Source organism: Miscanthus floridulus, chromosome 9 (genome assembly GCF_019320115.1).
Source record: "Miscanthus floridulus cultivar M001 chromosome 9, ASM1932011v1, whole genome shotgun sequence".
NCBI classification, from domain to species: Eukaryota; Viridiplantae; Streptophyta; class Magnoliopsida; order Poales; family Poaceae; genus Miscanthus; species Miscanthus floridulus.
Genome location: NC_089588.1, coordinates 43,793,403 through 43,806,773, shown reverse-complemented (window position 1 = coordinate 43,806,773; position 13,371 = coordinate 43,793,403). Strand labels below are relative to the sequence as shown.

The window sequence follows — 13,371 nt, the reverse complement described above, 5'->3', positions numbered from 1 at the left end:
TTATTTGTCTTTGTCATACTATAAAAAAATTGTAATTTGTTAATTGTGATTTATGCCAGCACAGACAACATTTTTGTCCTTATCTTTCCATAGAAAAAATTGTATTTTGTTTATTGTGATTTGTGCCAGATCGGACATTTTTGTCCTTGTCTTTCATAGAAAAAAATTGTTATTTGTGATTTGTGCCAACACATTTCAGTTACTTGTCTTTGTTACAAAAAATTGTTTGTTGTAATTTTTGTCAACACATTTCATATATTTGTATTTGTGTTTGTATAGAAAAAAAAAGTAGTCTGTCTTTTGTGATTTGTGCCAGCACACACCACATTTGTTGTTGATTTGTGTCTAGGACCTTGTTGTATGTTTGTCAACTTGATGCAGTTCTTATATAATATAACATCATCTTCCACAGTCACCATTAGTCAAGACCTAGGACCTTCCTTGTTCCAAAATGTAGCTAAGAATGGCATAAATGTTCATGTGATTTCAAATAGATGTTCCTATACACAGAACCAACTCTTAAGTCTTACCTTCTATTTTTGCAGATTATGTGAGGGTGCTGAACTATTGGACCGGATTTTGTCCAGAAACCCACTTTATGCAGGTGTTCAGTTTAACCACACCCGCCGTATTTTAGGTTTGTAATGTTGAGCTACACAAACTTCATTAAGATGCACCTAAGATGATTATAAGTAGTAAATTTGGATTGCACTTCTAGTTAACTTGAAGTATGAAGATGGCGTGTGGTACCTATGGCCTCAAGAAACCAAGGCATTGCCATTGGCATAGCTAATTGAAATTTGAATGAGCTTCAGATATGGCTAGCTGTCTTAGTTTTGGAGATGTGACTCAACTGTATAGGATTGTGAAGAACCAGGTATAAAACAACTCCATCCCATGATGAATAACTCCATGTATGTGTAATGCTTGTGTGTTTGTGTCCCATTCTGAATCATGGTTCCTTTGTCCTGGTTTGATTTGTGTGTTTCATCTTTTTTGCAATTTTGCTACATGATCTATGGAGGATGATCATGTATGTAGCTTGCATTGATATAGCCTCAATGTTTTCGTTTTGGGTTTTTTTTGTCTATGATGGGCAACTGGTGGAAGGAAATTCAGTCTCAGTTGCACACACATATCTGGTGTCTCAACTGATTGTAGGCCCTAGTTTTTGTGTGCGTGAAGTGTTGTGTGTCAGTCTGATCTCTAATAACAGGATGTGCTTGTTGCAGTTTGTCATTCTATCATAAACAAGTCATCCTTGCATGTCTGCTTCATTTCCCAGGATATTTCGTGTTTTTTCCATAGTAAATTTTCAGCAAAAAACTTCTGGTATGTTTTTGTGTCTCATATGACTTTTTCCTGCCACTAATGCATCCTCTCTGTCCTGTTTAAAGAATGCAAAACAAAGCACTGGTTTTTGTCATTTTTGTGCTTTCTAATATGGTCTCTAATAACTTTGATTGGACCACTTGCAGGAGGAGTTTTCAAGCTCAAGTTATTCTTGCCTGAAGAATATCCAATGGTTCCACCAAAGGTATTTTGTTCTTACTCGACTCTTGACTAGGATTTCAGTGGTATACTTCTATGGTTCTTCAAATTGCTAATAAGTACTAAATAGGTCTGCTGCTGATATTTGTCTAGTTAAATGTAGGCTGAGTTGTAGGGTGCATCAAATTCAGAATGGTTATATATGTATTGCTGCTCAAATTCAGTGCTATACTTCAATGTGTATTGCTGTTCAAATAGGTCTAGTTGTGTCCCAGTTTGTGAATCCTGGTTGTTTTGTGAAATGTCGCCAAAACTGCTGGTTGAAGTGATAGTGCCACTGTTAGCAATCCTTAAACTATTGTCTTTGTTTGTTCATTAGCACCAGTTAACTTTATTCTCAGCAGGCTTCTTCAGTTGCTTGACCCAGAATTTTTAATTATATACATATACGGTATAATTGCATTAATAGCAAGTACTTGTTGCACTATTTCAAATGTGCAATTTTCATATTTGTGTTTTGTAATTTTTTAAGAACAGGAATATAGAAATACATAATAAATTCCTTTGCATAATTAGAGGAACAAGGCTACAGAAGATGACAAGCAAGGAGCTGAAGGCCACACATGAGCACAGACTTCAAATTTTTCTTGGACGGATCATCTAATTCTTCCATTTTCTTGATCTTCTTTTACTTTTTGTTCGTCACTTTCTGTTGTTACGTGCTTCTCTGGATCTCTAGTTCATCTGGATCTATTTCTTTCTTGGAGCAGGGTGCAGTGGCAGATTCGATAATTTAATGCACAAAGCTATAGATGTTGTTCTCTTATATTGGGCCAAAATGCTTTATCTGTGTTTTGGGCTCAGTGTGTAAAGCCCAAATGAGTCTGAGAACAGAGCCCCATGGTTAATGGTTTATTTTTGGTGGTCCGTTATGTGATAGCAGTTTTTATCGGGTATTTTAGGACCCGCTATGAATGCAAGCGCAAAAAACAACTGGGACAGATCCTGAGTTTTGGATAGAGATCTAGTGGCCTGTAGCTGTAGCCTGAAAAAAGTCTATATTTCAGGCATATGAAATATAGCAAATCCCATATTTTTTTTGATTGGATAGGCAACTAGATTTGTGCAAGCAACAGAAGGACGGGGCATCGTCTGCATCAAGAGGGTATGTGTTATCGGCATCAAGGGGTAGGCGGCAGGGTGTACCAGTGCCACCTCGGTGAGATGACCAGATTGGGGCGGTGCTGCGAGCATCGGGTCGAATCAAGCCTCTGCATGTCTGCATGTTAACTTGTTAATTAAGAGTACATGAAGAACAATATTTTGCTCCTGCGGATCGGTTCGATGAACAAATTGGCCGACCCGAAGTCCCAACTCCCAAACTACCCTCGCATGGAAATACTAATATACCCTTCCGCTTAATTTCTAAATTAGTTTTTGGCCCACAAAATTTAACTACTGGCCACACAACCTAGGTTCCTTGTAATAGGTACGTCTCAGTTTTTAGCCATTACATTTTGACAAACGAATGGACATTATATTTTCGTGCACCGTAAAAGTTCTCTTAGTTTTGTTGACACTCAAAAGTGTCCCGACATGGAATATGGGCAACTTCAGCAAGTTCCTAACATCCTGGACGTGTTGACAGTTAATTGGCGCATCAAATAACGAGAGAAACACGTGAAGAAGAAGACGAGCCGCGCGAGCCCAGACTAAGTCGGCTTAGCCGACTCCAGCAGTCGGCTTAGCCGACTCATCAGGCCCCAGTCGGCTTAGCCGACTGCCCGAGTCGGCTCTCCTGTGCCGAACGAGCTTCAGTGCTTTGGCCCGTGGAAATCGGCTTAGCTGACTCCCAAGTCGGCTAAGCCGACTCCCGCCTCTGTTGTTCCAAGTCGGTTTGGTTTCCAAATCAGTTTTAGACCTATTTTGGACGTGGGAAACTTGGCGAATGCGTTTTGGACTTATTTCCTACTGGGATAAGACCACCTCCTTCTATATATATGTGAGGATCACGGCCGATTGAGAATCCCAATTTCCAATCGTAAAAATCAATCTACTACACCCCTTTACCCCCTTTTCCTCTCTATCCTACTGTTCATCGCGTCTCCTGACGAGATTCGGTGGCGTTCTAGGCGGCCTTGCTGGTCGTAGGACACTCTCCACGTGCTCCTCCCTGACGGGTCTTCCTGGGAGAAGTTCGGGAGTTTATCAAGCGAAGAACAGGCTCAACATCGGCTTAACCGGCCAGTCTCTAGATCGGTTTCGTCCGTTCACTGCGTTCTTGCTACGTTCAAGGTTGTTTGTTGACCGCGGGTGTGCTAACCCTTGTTGGTGTGTGATCCGGAGCACCTTCTGACGTCAACAAGTTTGTTCCACTTTATTATTAAGGTCCCTTGAATATAACAACCTATAAATAGTGAATCCATTCTATGCAGCTATCACAAACGTAATTTCATTTGATTATCCATTCTTCACAGTTGAATATATGGGAAAAAATATAAAAGAGACATGTGAAAGTTGTCTTTAAACCTTATCACTTCATGAATAATCCTCCTACAAAAAAATCATACAACAAAGTGTGCAAAGTATCATCTAGTATTGAACAGACACTACATGTCTTTTTTGTAGTAGGAGGCGAAGAAACAGCTCACATTGAGGCACTGCCAGTCAGATGTTTGAAGCTAAAACAAATAGTCCAGTTGTTGAGTTGGTTTTTAAGAAGATTCTTATAAAAAAATAAACTAAAAGCTGAAAAGCACACTAGAGAACCAAAAATTTGGAAAGTCAATTTTGAATCAAAAGCCTAAAAACTACGGCTCAAACAAACAAAGCTCGAGACTCATTAAAGAATTCGACACATGGAGGCCCACAATGCCCACTGGCAACATGCGCAGATGCACCACACCATCGGCCTTGTGGTGAACCGAGATTGGCTGCCAGATCATGAGGCCTCTCCAGAGGAGCTATAATGTTCGTGCTATGATCTTACCCATGGAAGGATCCATGTGTGTTTAGATAGAGAAGAGTGCCATGTGTTATGAAATTGAAGTCAAAATACATATATCAAAAAGGAGACTTTGAGAGTGGTCAAATTAATGAGGAAGAGAAGAAAAGTCTAAGAGTTCACACTATAAAACCTGAGTTCATACAACATCCTTTTTCCAATAAATAAGAGGTCAATTTGATCTTTGTAATAAGCAAGCGAAAGGGTCTCTAGCCTAGTGGTTACAAGAGTCTCAGTAGCACCCCAGGTTCTGGGTTCTACTCCCCATGGGAGCAAATATTTCAGGATTTAACGGCGTTGTGCTTTTAGTGGTAGGCGACGTTTCCATCGACCACGAGGTGCCTGTGGTGACTTCGTCAATCTCGAGGATTTGCAGGCCCAGTCTTTGAAGATGCTCATAGGGGTAGGGTTTATGTGCGTGCGTTCATAGGGGTGAGTGTGCATACGTTGTGAGTGTCTGAATTGTACTGTGTAATCACAAAAAGGGAAAGCAATATAGAAAGAGCTCTCACTTCCTCTTCACTCCGTGTTCTTGTTGTGTTTGTGCTTCTGTGTGTGCAAAGGACTGATTTCTAACATGTTATCAGCAACCTAAGGGTAAGAAGGTGAGAAATCAGTTCTCCTACACACAAATGCGATGAACAAACACATCACAAGCTCATCACCAATGTATGTGCGTGTAAACACCATGGTAGTTGAGTATGGCCTGAAGCCATAGCTCACAGGTTGCCTGAAGCAACTGAAAGCATCTAGGCCTCTAGTGGGTTTCAGTGATTAATGACAACGTAAGATTATTGTGATTAACGTGTGTTTTGCAGAAACAATTTGAGTTAGGTCACGATAATGGTGATTGTTTGGGCAATCAATGGTATTCATGCCTCTGTTGATGGAAATCATTTCGGTTTTCAAAGGATAGACAACAAGGCTAAGGATGGCGAGTTCTAAGTGTCGTTTGGCGTTGGAGAGACACTTAGATTAGTTTAGGGTTTTGTTTTTCCTTTGGCCATACTATTAAGGGGGGTATGAACTAGTAGCTTGACCTAAGTGAGTCTAATGTGTTAGGTGTGGTGCACACTTGTCAAACTTAGCACTAGGTAGCTCAGAGTTAGCCCAAAGATCATTTGAAGTCAACCACATTCACAAAGTGCCTTGAATTTAGAGTGTTTGGAGGTGTGACATAGGGACCATACACCGGTCCCCGTGGGACCGGACATGTTCGGTCAGTGTAAGACAGTGCAGAGGAAGCCCTGCAGTCGATCGGACTCTGACACAGTGTCTGCATGGGACACGACGATGCCTAGGGTTTGGTCCTCTGAGAGGACCGGATGTTGTGCCTATAGGACCGGACGCTGGAGGCTAGCTCATCCGATCAAAGACAGAGATGTTCTAGCTCATCTGATCAAAGACAGAGATGTTCCAAAGAGGGAAATTCTTGACCAGACATGTTCGGTTTGTGTGGACCGGACCCTGACAGAGTCCGGTCACACTAGCCATTGCTTGTCAGTGCTGGCGTCACGTAGCAGTTGGCTACTGACCGGACGCATCCGGTCACCACTGAAAATGCTGAGTTGGACCTCAACTAGTATGTTTGAAAGTGGGGGCTATATATACATCTCCTACTCGTCCAACATACCTCTCTTGCTCATTTGTTCAGCTGAGGGAACCATTTGGAGTTCAAGTGAGACCAAGTGCCTAGTGAGGTGATTGAGATATGATAATCCAAGATTAAGGACCTCATTAGTGTCTAGGGAGTAGCAAGTATGCTTTCACCTTCCTCCTTAGCCTTGTTTGGGTCAAGTCAGAGTTTGTGCTTGTTACTCTTGGTGATCGGCATCACCTAGATGGCTTGGTGGTGATTGGGAGCTTCGTGATCATCCGACAAAGCTTGTGGATGACCCAACTCGTCTTGTGAGCGATTGTGGGCGATTCACCATGCCGGAGTGGTGAAGAATCAGCCCGTAGAGAGCACTTGATCCTTGCGCGGATCAAGCGGGAGCGATACCCTTGCGCGGGTGCTCCAACGAGGACTAGTGGGGAGTGCCGACTCTCCGATACCTCAGCAAAACATCGCCGTGTTCCTTCCCTCTCTTTACTTTGAGCAATTCAATTCTTGTCTTTACATTCCGAGAATTGCCATGCTAGAGTAGGATTGGAACCTAGGTTGCTAAACTCTTTGTGCGATAGAACAATGGGATACACAATTAGGCACTAGGGGTGAAGTGGGCTAAGTATAGGACTTAATTATTGCAAGAATTTTTAGAAAAGCCCAATTCACCCCTCCTCTCTTGGGCATCTTGATCCTTTCAATTGGTATCAGAGCCGAGTGCTCTTTGATTTAGGCTTAACCGCCTAGAGCAAGATATCTCATGGGGATGGACCCCCTCCCTACTTTGAGGGAGATGATTTTCCTTATTGGAAAATTCACATGGAGGTGTACCTAGAGGCTATAGACGTTGGAGTGCTTAGAGCCGCCACACAAGGCTTCCCCAAACCTAAGGATCCCGCCAAACTTGTTGGTGATGCGGCTAACTATGAAAAGTGGAATTCAAAGGCCAAAAACACCCTCTTTAGAGGTCTTTGCAAAGATGTCTTCAACCGTATTCGGAACCACAAAGACTCCCATGCACTATGGTCGAACATTTGTGCGCTCCATGAGAGAACTAAGAGTGAGCGTGAGGGACACTATCATATTGTTATCAAAAAGCTTAACTCATTTCAAATGCTTCCTAATGAATGTGCTAATGAGATGTATTCACGCTTGAATGTGCTTGTAGAGGAAGTCAATGGGCTTGGACATACACAATTGCAACCATCCGATGTTGTAAGAAAGATATTGAGTGTTCATCCCATTGACAAGTATGGGCATATTGTGACCATGCTACATCAAGGTGATCTTTCCACATCTACACCAACACAAATATTGGGGAAGATCAATGCGCATGAGATGTACATGCACATCACTCCACAATATGGCTCTTCCTCTTCCAACAAGAAGAAAGATTTGGCTTTCAAGGCTAGCCAAGAGAAGAAGGGCAAGGCAAAAGTGGCTCTTGAAAGCTCAAGTGAAGATGAAGATGACACCAACATTGCTCTCATGGTGAGGTAGACCACCAAGGTACTCAAAAAGCTAAACAAGAATGGTGTCAAGTTTGATTCCAAGAAGAAGAAATTCTTCACTAGTAGCAAGAGGAAGCCCATCTCCGAAATGGATTGCTACAATTGTGGTGATCTTGGCCATCTAGCTCATCAATGTCCTAAGCCCAAGAAAGACAAATACAAGAAGAAGTACAAAGACAACAAAGATGACTCAAGTGATGATGAGAAGAAGAAAGAAAATCCATACAAGAAGAGAGATGGCAAGAAGAATTAACACAGCAAGAAGAAGAATGGCAAAGCTTACATTGTTGGTGATTGGCTCACGGATATTGAATCATCAAGTGGCTCATCCGGTGAAGATAATGATGATGAGAAGGAGAAGGTGTCCGCTCTTGTGATTGGGACTTCACTACCTCCACCACCACCACCGCCATCATCCTCTACACACCTATGCCTTATGGCCAAGGGTGATCGAAAGGTACAAAGTGATGATGATAGTAGTGGCAATGAAAGTGGTAGTGATAGTGATGATGAATTCGAAGCACCTTCTTATGATGAACTAGTTGCCTTGCTTAACAAGTACTCTAAAATCATAAGAAAGAAAAAAGCTAAATATGAAAAGCTAGAACTTGAGAATGAATCACTCTTAGCAAAGTATGACATAGCCGAAAAAGCTAGTATTGAGCTTAGAGATGAAAATAAAGTTGTGTCATCCACCGTCAAGGAGCTCAAAGCCAATCTAAAAGAGCTTAAAGAAAAACATGATAAACTTGAGGGGATACACAAGGAGCTCAACACTAAATATAGCTTGCTAAAAGAAGAATATTCCACTCTCAAGGTCAATCATGATAACCTTGTCATTTCAAATGAGCTCTTATCCAATGAAACACATGATGCTACTAACTATGTTGTTAAGATTGATATAGCTACATCATGTGATGATTTGATTGATGAGAACATTAAGCAAGGATCTAGTAGCAAAGGCAAGCAAGTGGTTGTGGCCAATCATTATGATGATTTTGTCAAGATCAAGAATGAGAATGAGAAGCTAAAGAAAGATCTTGAAAAGCAATCAACCAACAAAACAATTGTCATTGAGAAGCAAGGTGAAGATTATGATATGGCTCTTAACATTGAGATGCTTAGAGAGGAGAACAAGAGACTCAAAATTGAGAAGACTCGTCTCACCACCGGCTTGTACAAGTTCACAAAAGGGCATAATCTTCAAAGTGGGCTACTTATGAACACCGTGATGAAGAATGACAAATGTGGTATTGGTTTCAAGGCAAACAAAGAGAAGAAAGCCATAGCTCAATATCAATCTCAACATCAACATCTTGTGAGCGGTTGTGGATGATTCACCATGCCAGAGTGGCGAAGAATCAGCCCATAGAGAGCACTTGATCCTTGCGCGGATCAAGGGGAGTGATACCCTTGCGCGGGTGCTCCAACGAGGACTAGTGGGGAGTGCTGACTCTCCGATACCTCAGCAAAACATCGCCGTGTTACTTCCCTCTCTTTACTTTGAGCATTTACTTTGAGCAATTCAATTCTTGTCTTGTCTTTACATTCCTAGAATTGCCTTGCTAGAGTAGGAGTGGAACCTAGGTTGCTAAACTCTCTGTGCGATAGAACAATAGGATACACAATTAGGCACTTGGGGTGAAGTGGGCAAAGTATAGAACTTAATTATTGCAAAAAAAATTAGAAAAGCCCAATTCACCCCCCCTCTTGGGTATCTTGATCCTTTCAGCAACCAAACATTGGCCCTGAAGCGCTGAATAACAAGTTCGGCGGTGTTTCGACAACGCCCGGCAACACGAAAGAAGCTCTGACGCAGTTGCCGTCCAAATGTCGGAGACGAACCGAAGTACCTTGCTAGCCCCGAAGTGTTGTGCAGCCACGAACACAAGGGCAACACCTATGGACGTGCAGATCTAGGCCCACCCCAAGCTAGGGCCGCCGGCTGCCACTACCACAGGCAAGCACGCCACCCGCAACCACCGTAAGGAGGGGCTGGCGCTGGCCTCGCCACCATGGCCGTTGCTAGGCCCCACCGGCGCTCGGGAGCGAGCACCCGACCACCGTCACATGGCTCAGGCCTGGCCACCCCAAGCCATTGCCTCACCTCGGGGCACAGATCCGATCGCCCCAAGCCACCACGAGTGCCGCCGCCGCGAACGACGTGCAGGCATGCAAGCCGGTCGCCATCGTAGACGCCCGACCACCTGGCAGCGCGCGGGCATGAGCGAGCCAGTGTCACACACCAAAATTCCTATTTTAGGTTGTGAATAGGTTAAACTAAATAAATAATAATTTTAAAGTTTTTCTAGAATTTCTAAGATTTAAAACGGCTTTCAGCAGTTTAAAAAGTGCAAAAATGTGATTTTTAAATAACTTTTATAATTTAACTTGACAGGGCTTTGCATTCATGCTGGTTGCATTTGGTGTTTATGTGTGAAAATGATTCAAATACGTTAGGACAACGATTTTCTCTCTTTGGGATTTTTTCCAACCTTTTCTAGAATTAAATTCCTTTTTCCTTGAGCTTAATCATTTTCTTGATCTTTCTAATAATCTTTTCATGAGCTTCAAACTCATTCTTTTAATCCATAATGGTCATATCTACCTCTGGGAATTTTCTCAGAATTTTCTCTAGTTTCAGTGATTTTTCGTGGCTTAAATACGATTTCTGATATTTCCTAGAATTATATTAAAACAGGAAATAAATCCTGAAATTAAGAATTCTGAAACTTTTCTAAACGCAAGACATATATTTGTCGGTGTTCTCCTCGGCGCGAGCTTTCCAGAAGTGCAATCCTTTTCTCCAGCTATCACTCCCATTGTCCTGGATCTAAAGCCGAAGTTCCGAAAAGCTAGGTTTCCGGTGAACTCTCTAGCGAGCTTTTCCGGCTAAATCCTCGCATTCCGGCGTCAACCACCACCACAAGGTAGATTTCATCATTCTCTATGCCGTGGTATACTTGTTTTTGCAAATCTATCACTGTTTCATCATGTCCCTGTCCTTTCTTCTTCTCTGGTGAGTTTCCACCATGACCGGCTTTCTTGCTCCTCTGTTTTCCGACTAGGTTCGCCTAGGCCGGGCCCGCTTGGGCCTAGCGCCTGCAACCCCGTGCCCGATACGTATTAGCACTTTGTTATCCTTTGGAAGCAGGGAACCAAGGAGACGTAACAACTCGTTGAAGCTAGCGTCAGACCATCCGAAATGAGCCTTCAACATCAGCATCTACAGATTGAAACGCAACACCGTCCATTCCTTCGGACAATCCTTATAGATCGGATCATTTGGTCGCCTTCTTCATCTCTTTGAAGTTGTCTAGCCACCTGTGGTTCTCATGCAGCAGGTCATCACTGTCGTGGTGGTTAATGAAATCCTCAAAGAACTTCGCGTCCTCGGGGTCCTCCAAAACCGCCTCACCATTATCCTCATCATCATCATCATCACCCTCGTCGTTGACCGTGTCTTGGACAAAATTATCCATCATGATAAAATCATCGTTGCCAACAACGCCGTGCCTCCCTGACGAGGCTCCTCCTCCATGGTATGCATGCTCTGACGATGATGTTCCTCCGGATGCACCACTCGCATCTCCTTCGCCGTGAAACTTCCAAACCATGTATCCCTGGACGAGACCTCACCGGATCAAGTGAGATTTGACATCACCGCCATCTAGCATCCAGACACGCCCATTCTTGCAGTGAGAGCACCAGACATATGATTCCCTGGCGATTCACACTCAAAGCATGCTTTCGAGCAGTGTCAACAAACTTTGTCACTTCTTGTATGAAAGGGTGTGATATCCTCGATATCTGGTACATCCATTCTGACCTTTCCATGATGGCAGTTAACCTTGTACATAGCAGAAAAATAATATATTAAGATGCATGAAAATGAGATGGTGCATGCATGTATATATATATCTTCTCTTTCAGGAAATAAACTGCATCCAAATGTATAGGGCTTCATCACAATCTTTGAATGCAACCATCTATAATTAAAATTGCAGATTATACATACAACTAACATTAATTAAAATCTATAATTAACACAAAAAAACACACTTGAAGACATAATTAACTTGCATTATGCATGTAAAGAGCTTGTCTTCTTTGTCACACACAAACATAAATATAGAAGCATTACAAACAAAACCATAAAAATAAAGAACAAAATCTAGTTTCCCTCTCCTCCACCATAGATCTAGACTAGATCACAAAAAGCTTGAAAAAGAGCACAAAAAAGGATGTGAGAGCGCAAACCATCCTCCTACGGTCTCCTCCTTGAAGAATCCAAGAGCAAAACTCCCCCCTCCACCTAAAAAGTGGTGTTTTTCGGAGTTCTAGAGTTCAAACCCCGTCCAAATTAATGAGAAGGCACATGGAGAAAGAAGATGGAGACGGATACGTTAACGCGACCGCCTCCGTTAATGGTCTGTTAATGGAAGCGGCTGTCTAACGACGTCCGTCTCGGTTAATAGATTAACAGAGGCAATTGTCTTACAGTGTCCACCTCCGTTCATAGACCTTAACTGAGGCGGTTCGCTTAAGTCATCCGTCTCTGTTAAACATTATCGGAGGCGGTCGCTTATCCCTGGGTGGGCAAGCACTAATGGAGGCTGACATTCTAGTGTGTCCATCTCCGTTAATTCTTGGGCACTGTCTCACAAAATTTTTTATGCAGTAGTGATTGTTTTAACAAAAGCCATAGCACAATTGAGACCGGTCTGTAATTCTGTATTAGTACTTTGAATTCATATGCGGTGTTTATCTTCATTCACGCTCTGGGCCTTTAGTCCCGGTTGGTAACACCAACCCGGACTAAAGGTCCCCGGATGAGTTAGTTCAAAAGGAAAGCATCCCATCCATTGATAGATGTGTTGTGTAGGTGGGGTGGTAAGCTACGCGCGAGGCAGTGCATGAGGTCTTGGGTTCGAATCTCACAGGGCGCAGCGGTGGGAGGCATTATTTTTTTTAAAGCTGGGAGGATCTTTAGTCCCGGTTGTGGCAAACCGGGACTAAAGAACAACACCTTTAGCCCCGGATTGCTAGTCCCGGTTGAGAAACCAGGAGTAGAGCTAGTTCCCAACCGAGACTAGATCCCATTTCTGTAGTAGTGACGGTACCAACACAAAAAATCAAAATCAATCTTTTAATACTAAAACCAACAAAAAAATCAACAGGCATAGACCCAATAGGAAAAATAAAAATTGCCTGATAGAGCACCGTCAGAAACAATGTTTTTAAAGGTATGTACACGACCCACAAAAAGAAAATTTGAATCCGTCCGATCTGGTTGAGACAACAGGCATGACAGGAGCATGTTTCAAGCCGATGCTGCGGGCTGTTGGCACAGCGCTTTTGTGAGAGCCCGAAGCAGCGGCAGCAGAAAGCACTGTTCAAAACCGGCAGTCGAATTTTACAGGACAGGTGTAGTGTACGCACAGTAACTTGCACCTGGGCGGTCTGGCAGAGGCTATCATGTGCGTCCACACCTTTGATCCCTCTCCGGCTCTCCCCGCCTCCATAGATGAAAGTGTCCCACGGGCAAGCACTGATCTCTGGCGCCGTTGCCCAGCTGTGCTCCCTGCTGCTGGATCTCGGCGGTCGACAATTATTTGGACGACAACGCGGGGACACCTTGACTTGACTTGAGAGTGAGGCACGGCCAACCCGCGTTGCTTGCATTTCACCACCACATCACCCCACACAAGGTAGCTAGCATTTCACTGAGAGCGAGTGCTCTGCCTCTGCGAGTCCAG

General features: G+C 43.2%; 1 protein-coding gene across 1 annotated transcript; it reads left to right on the top strand.

The window, feature by feature from the left end:
• The first annotated feature begins 7,439 nt into the window (after positions 1 to 7,439).
• On the top strand, positions 7,440 to 8,948 carry LOC136479753 (uncharacterized). Its single transcript, XM_066477513.1, has 2 exons — positions 7,440 to 7,597; positions 8,189 to 8,948. Exons 1-2 carry the CDS (start codon positions 7,440 to 7,442, stop codon positions 8,946 to 8,948), a joined length of 918 nt encoding a protein of 305 aa, XP_066333610.1.
• Positions 8,949 to 13,371: the final 4,423 nt, after the last annotated feature.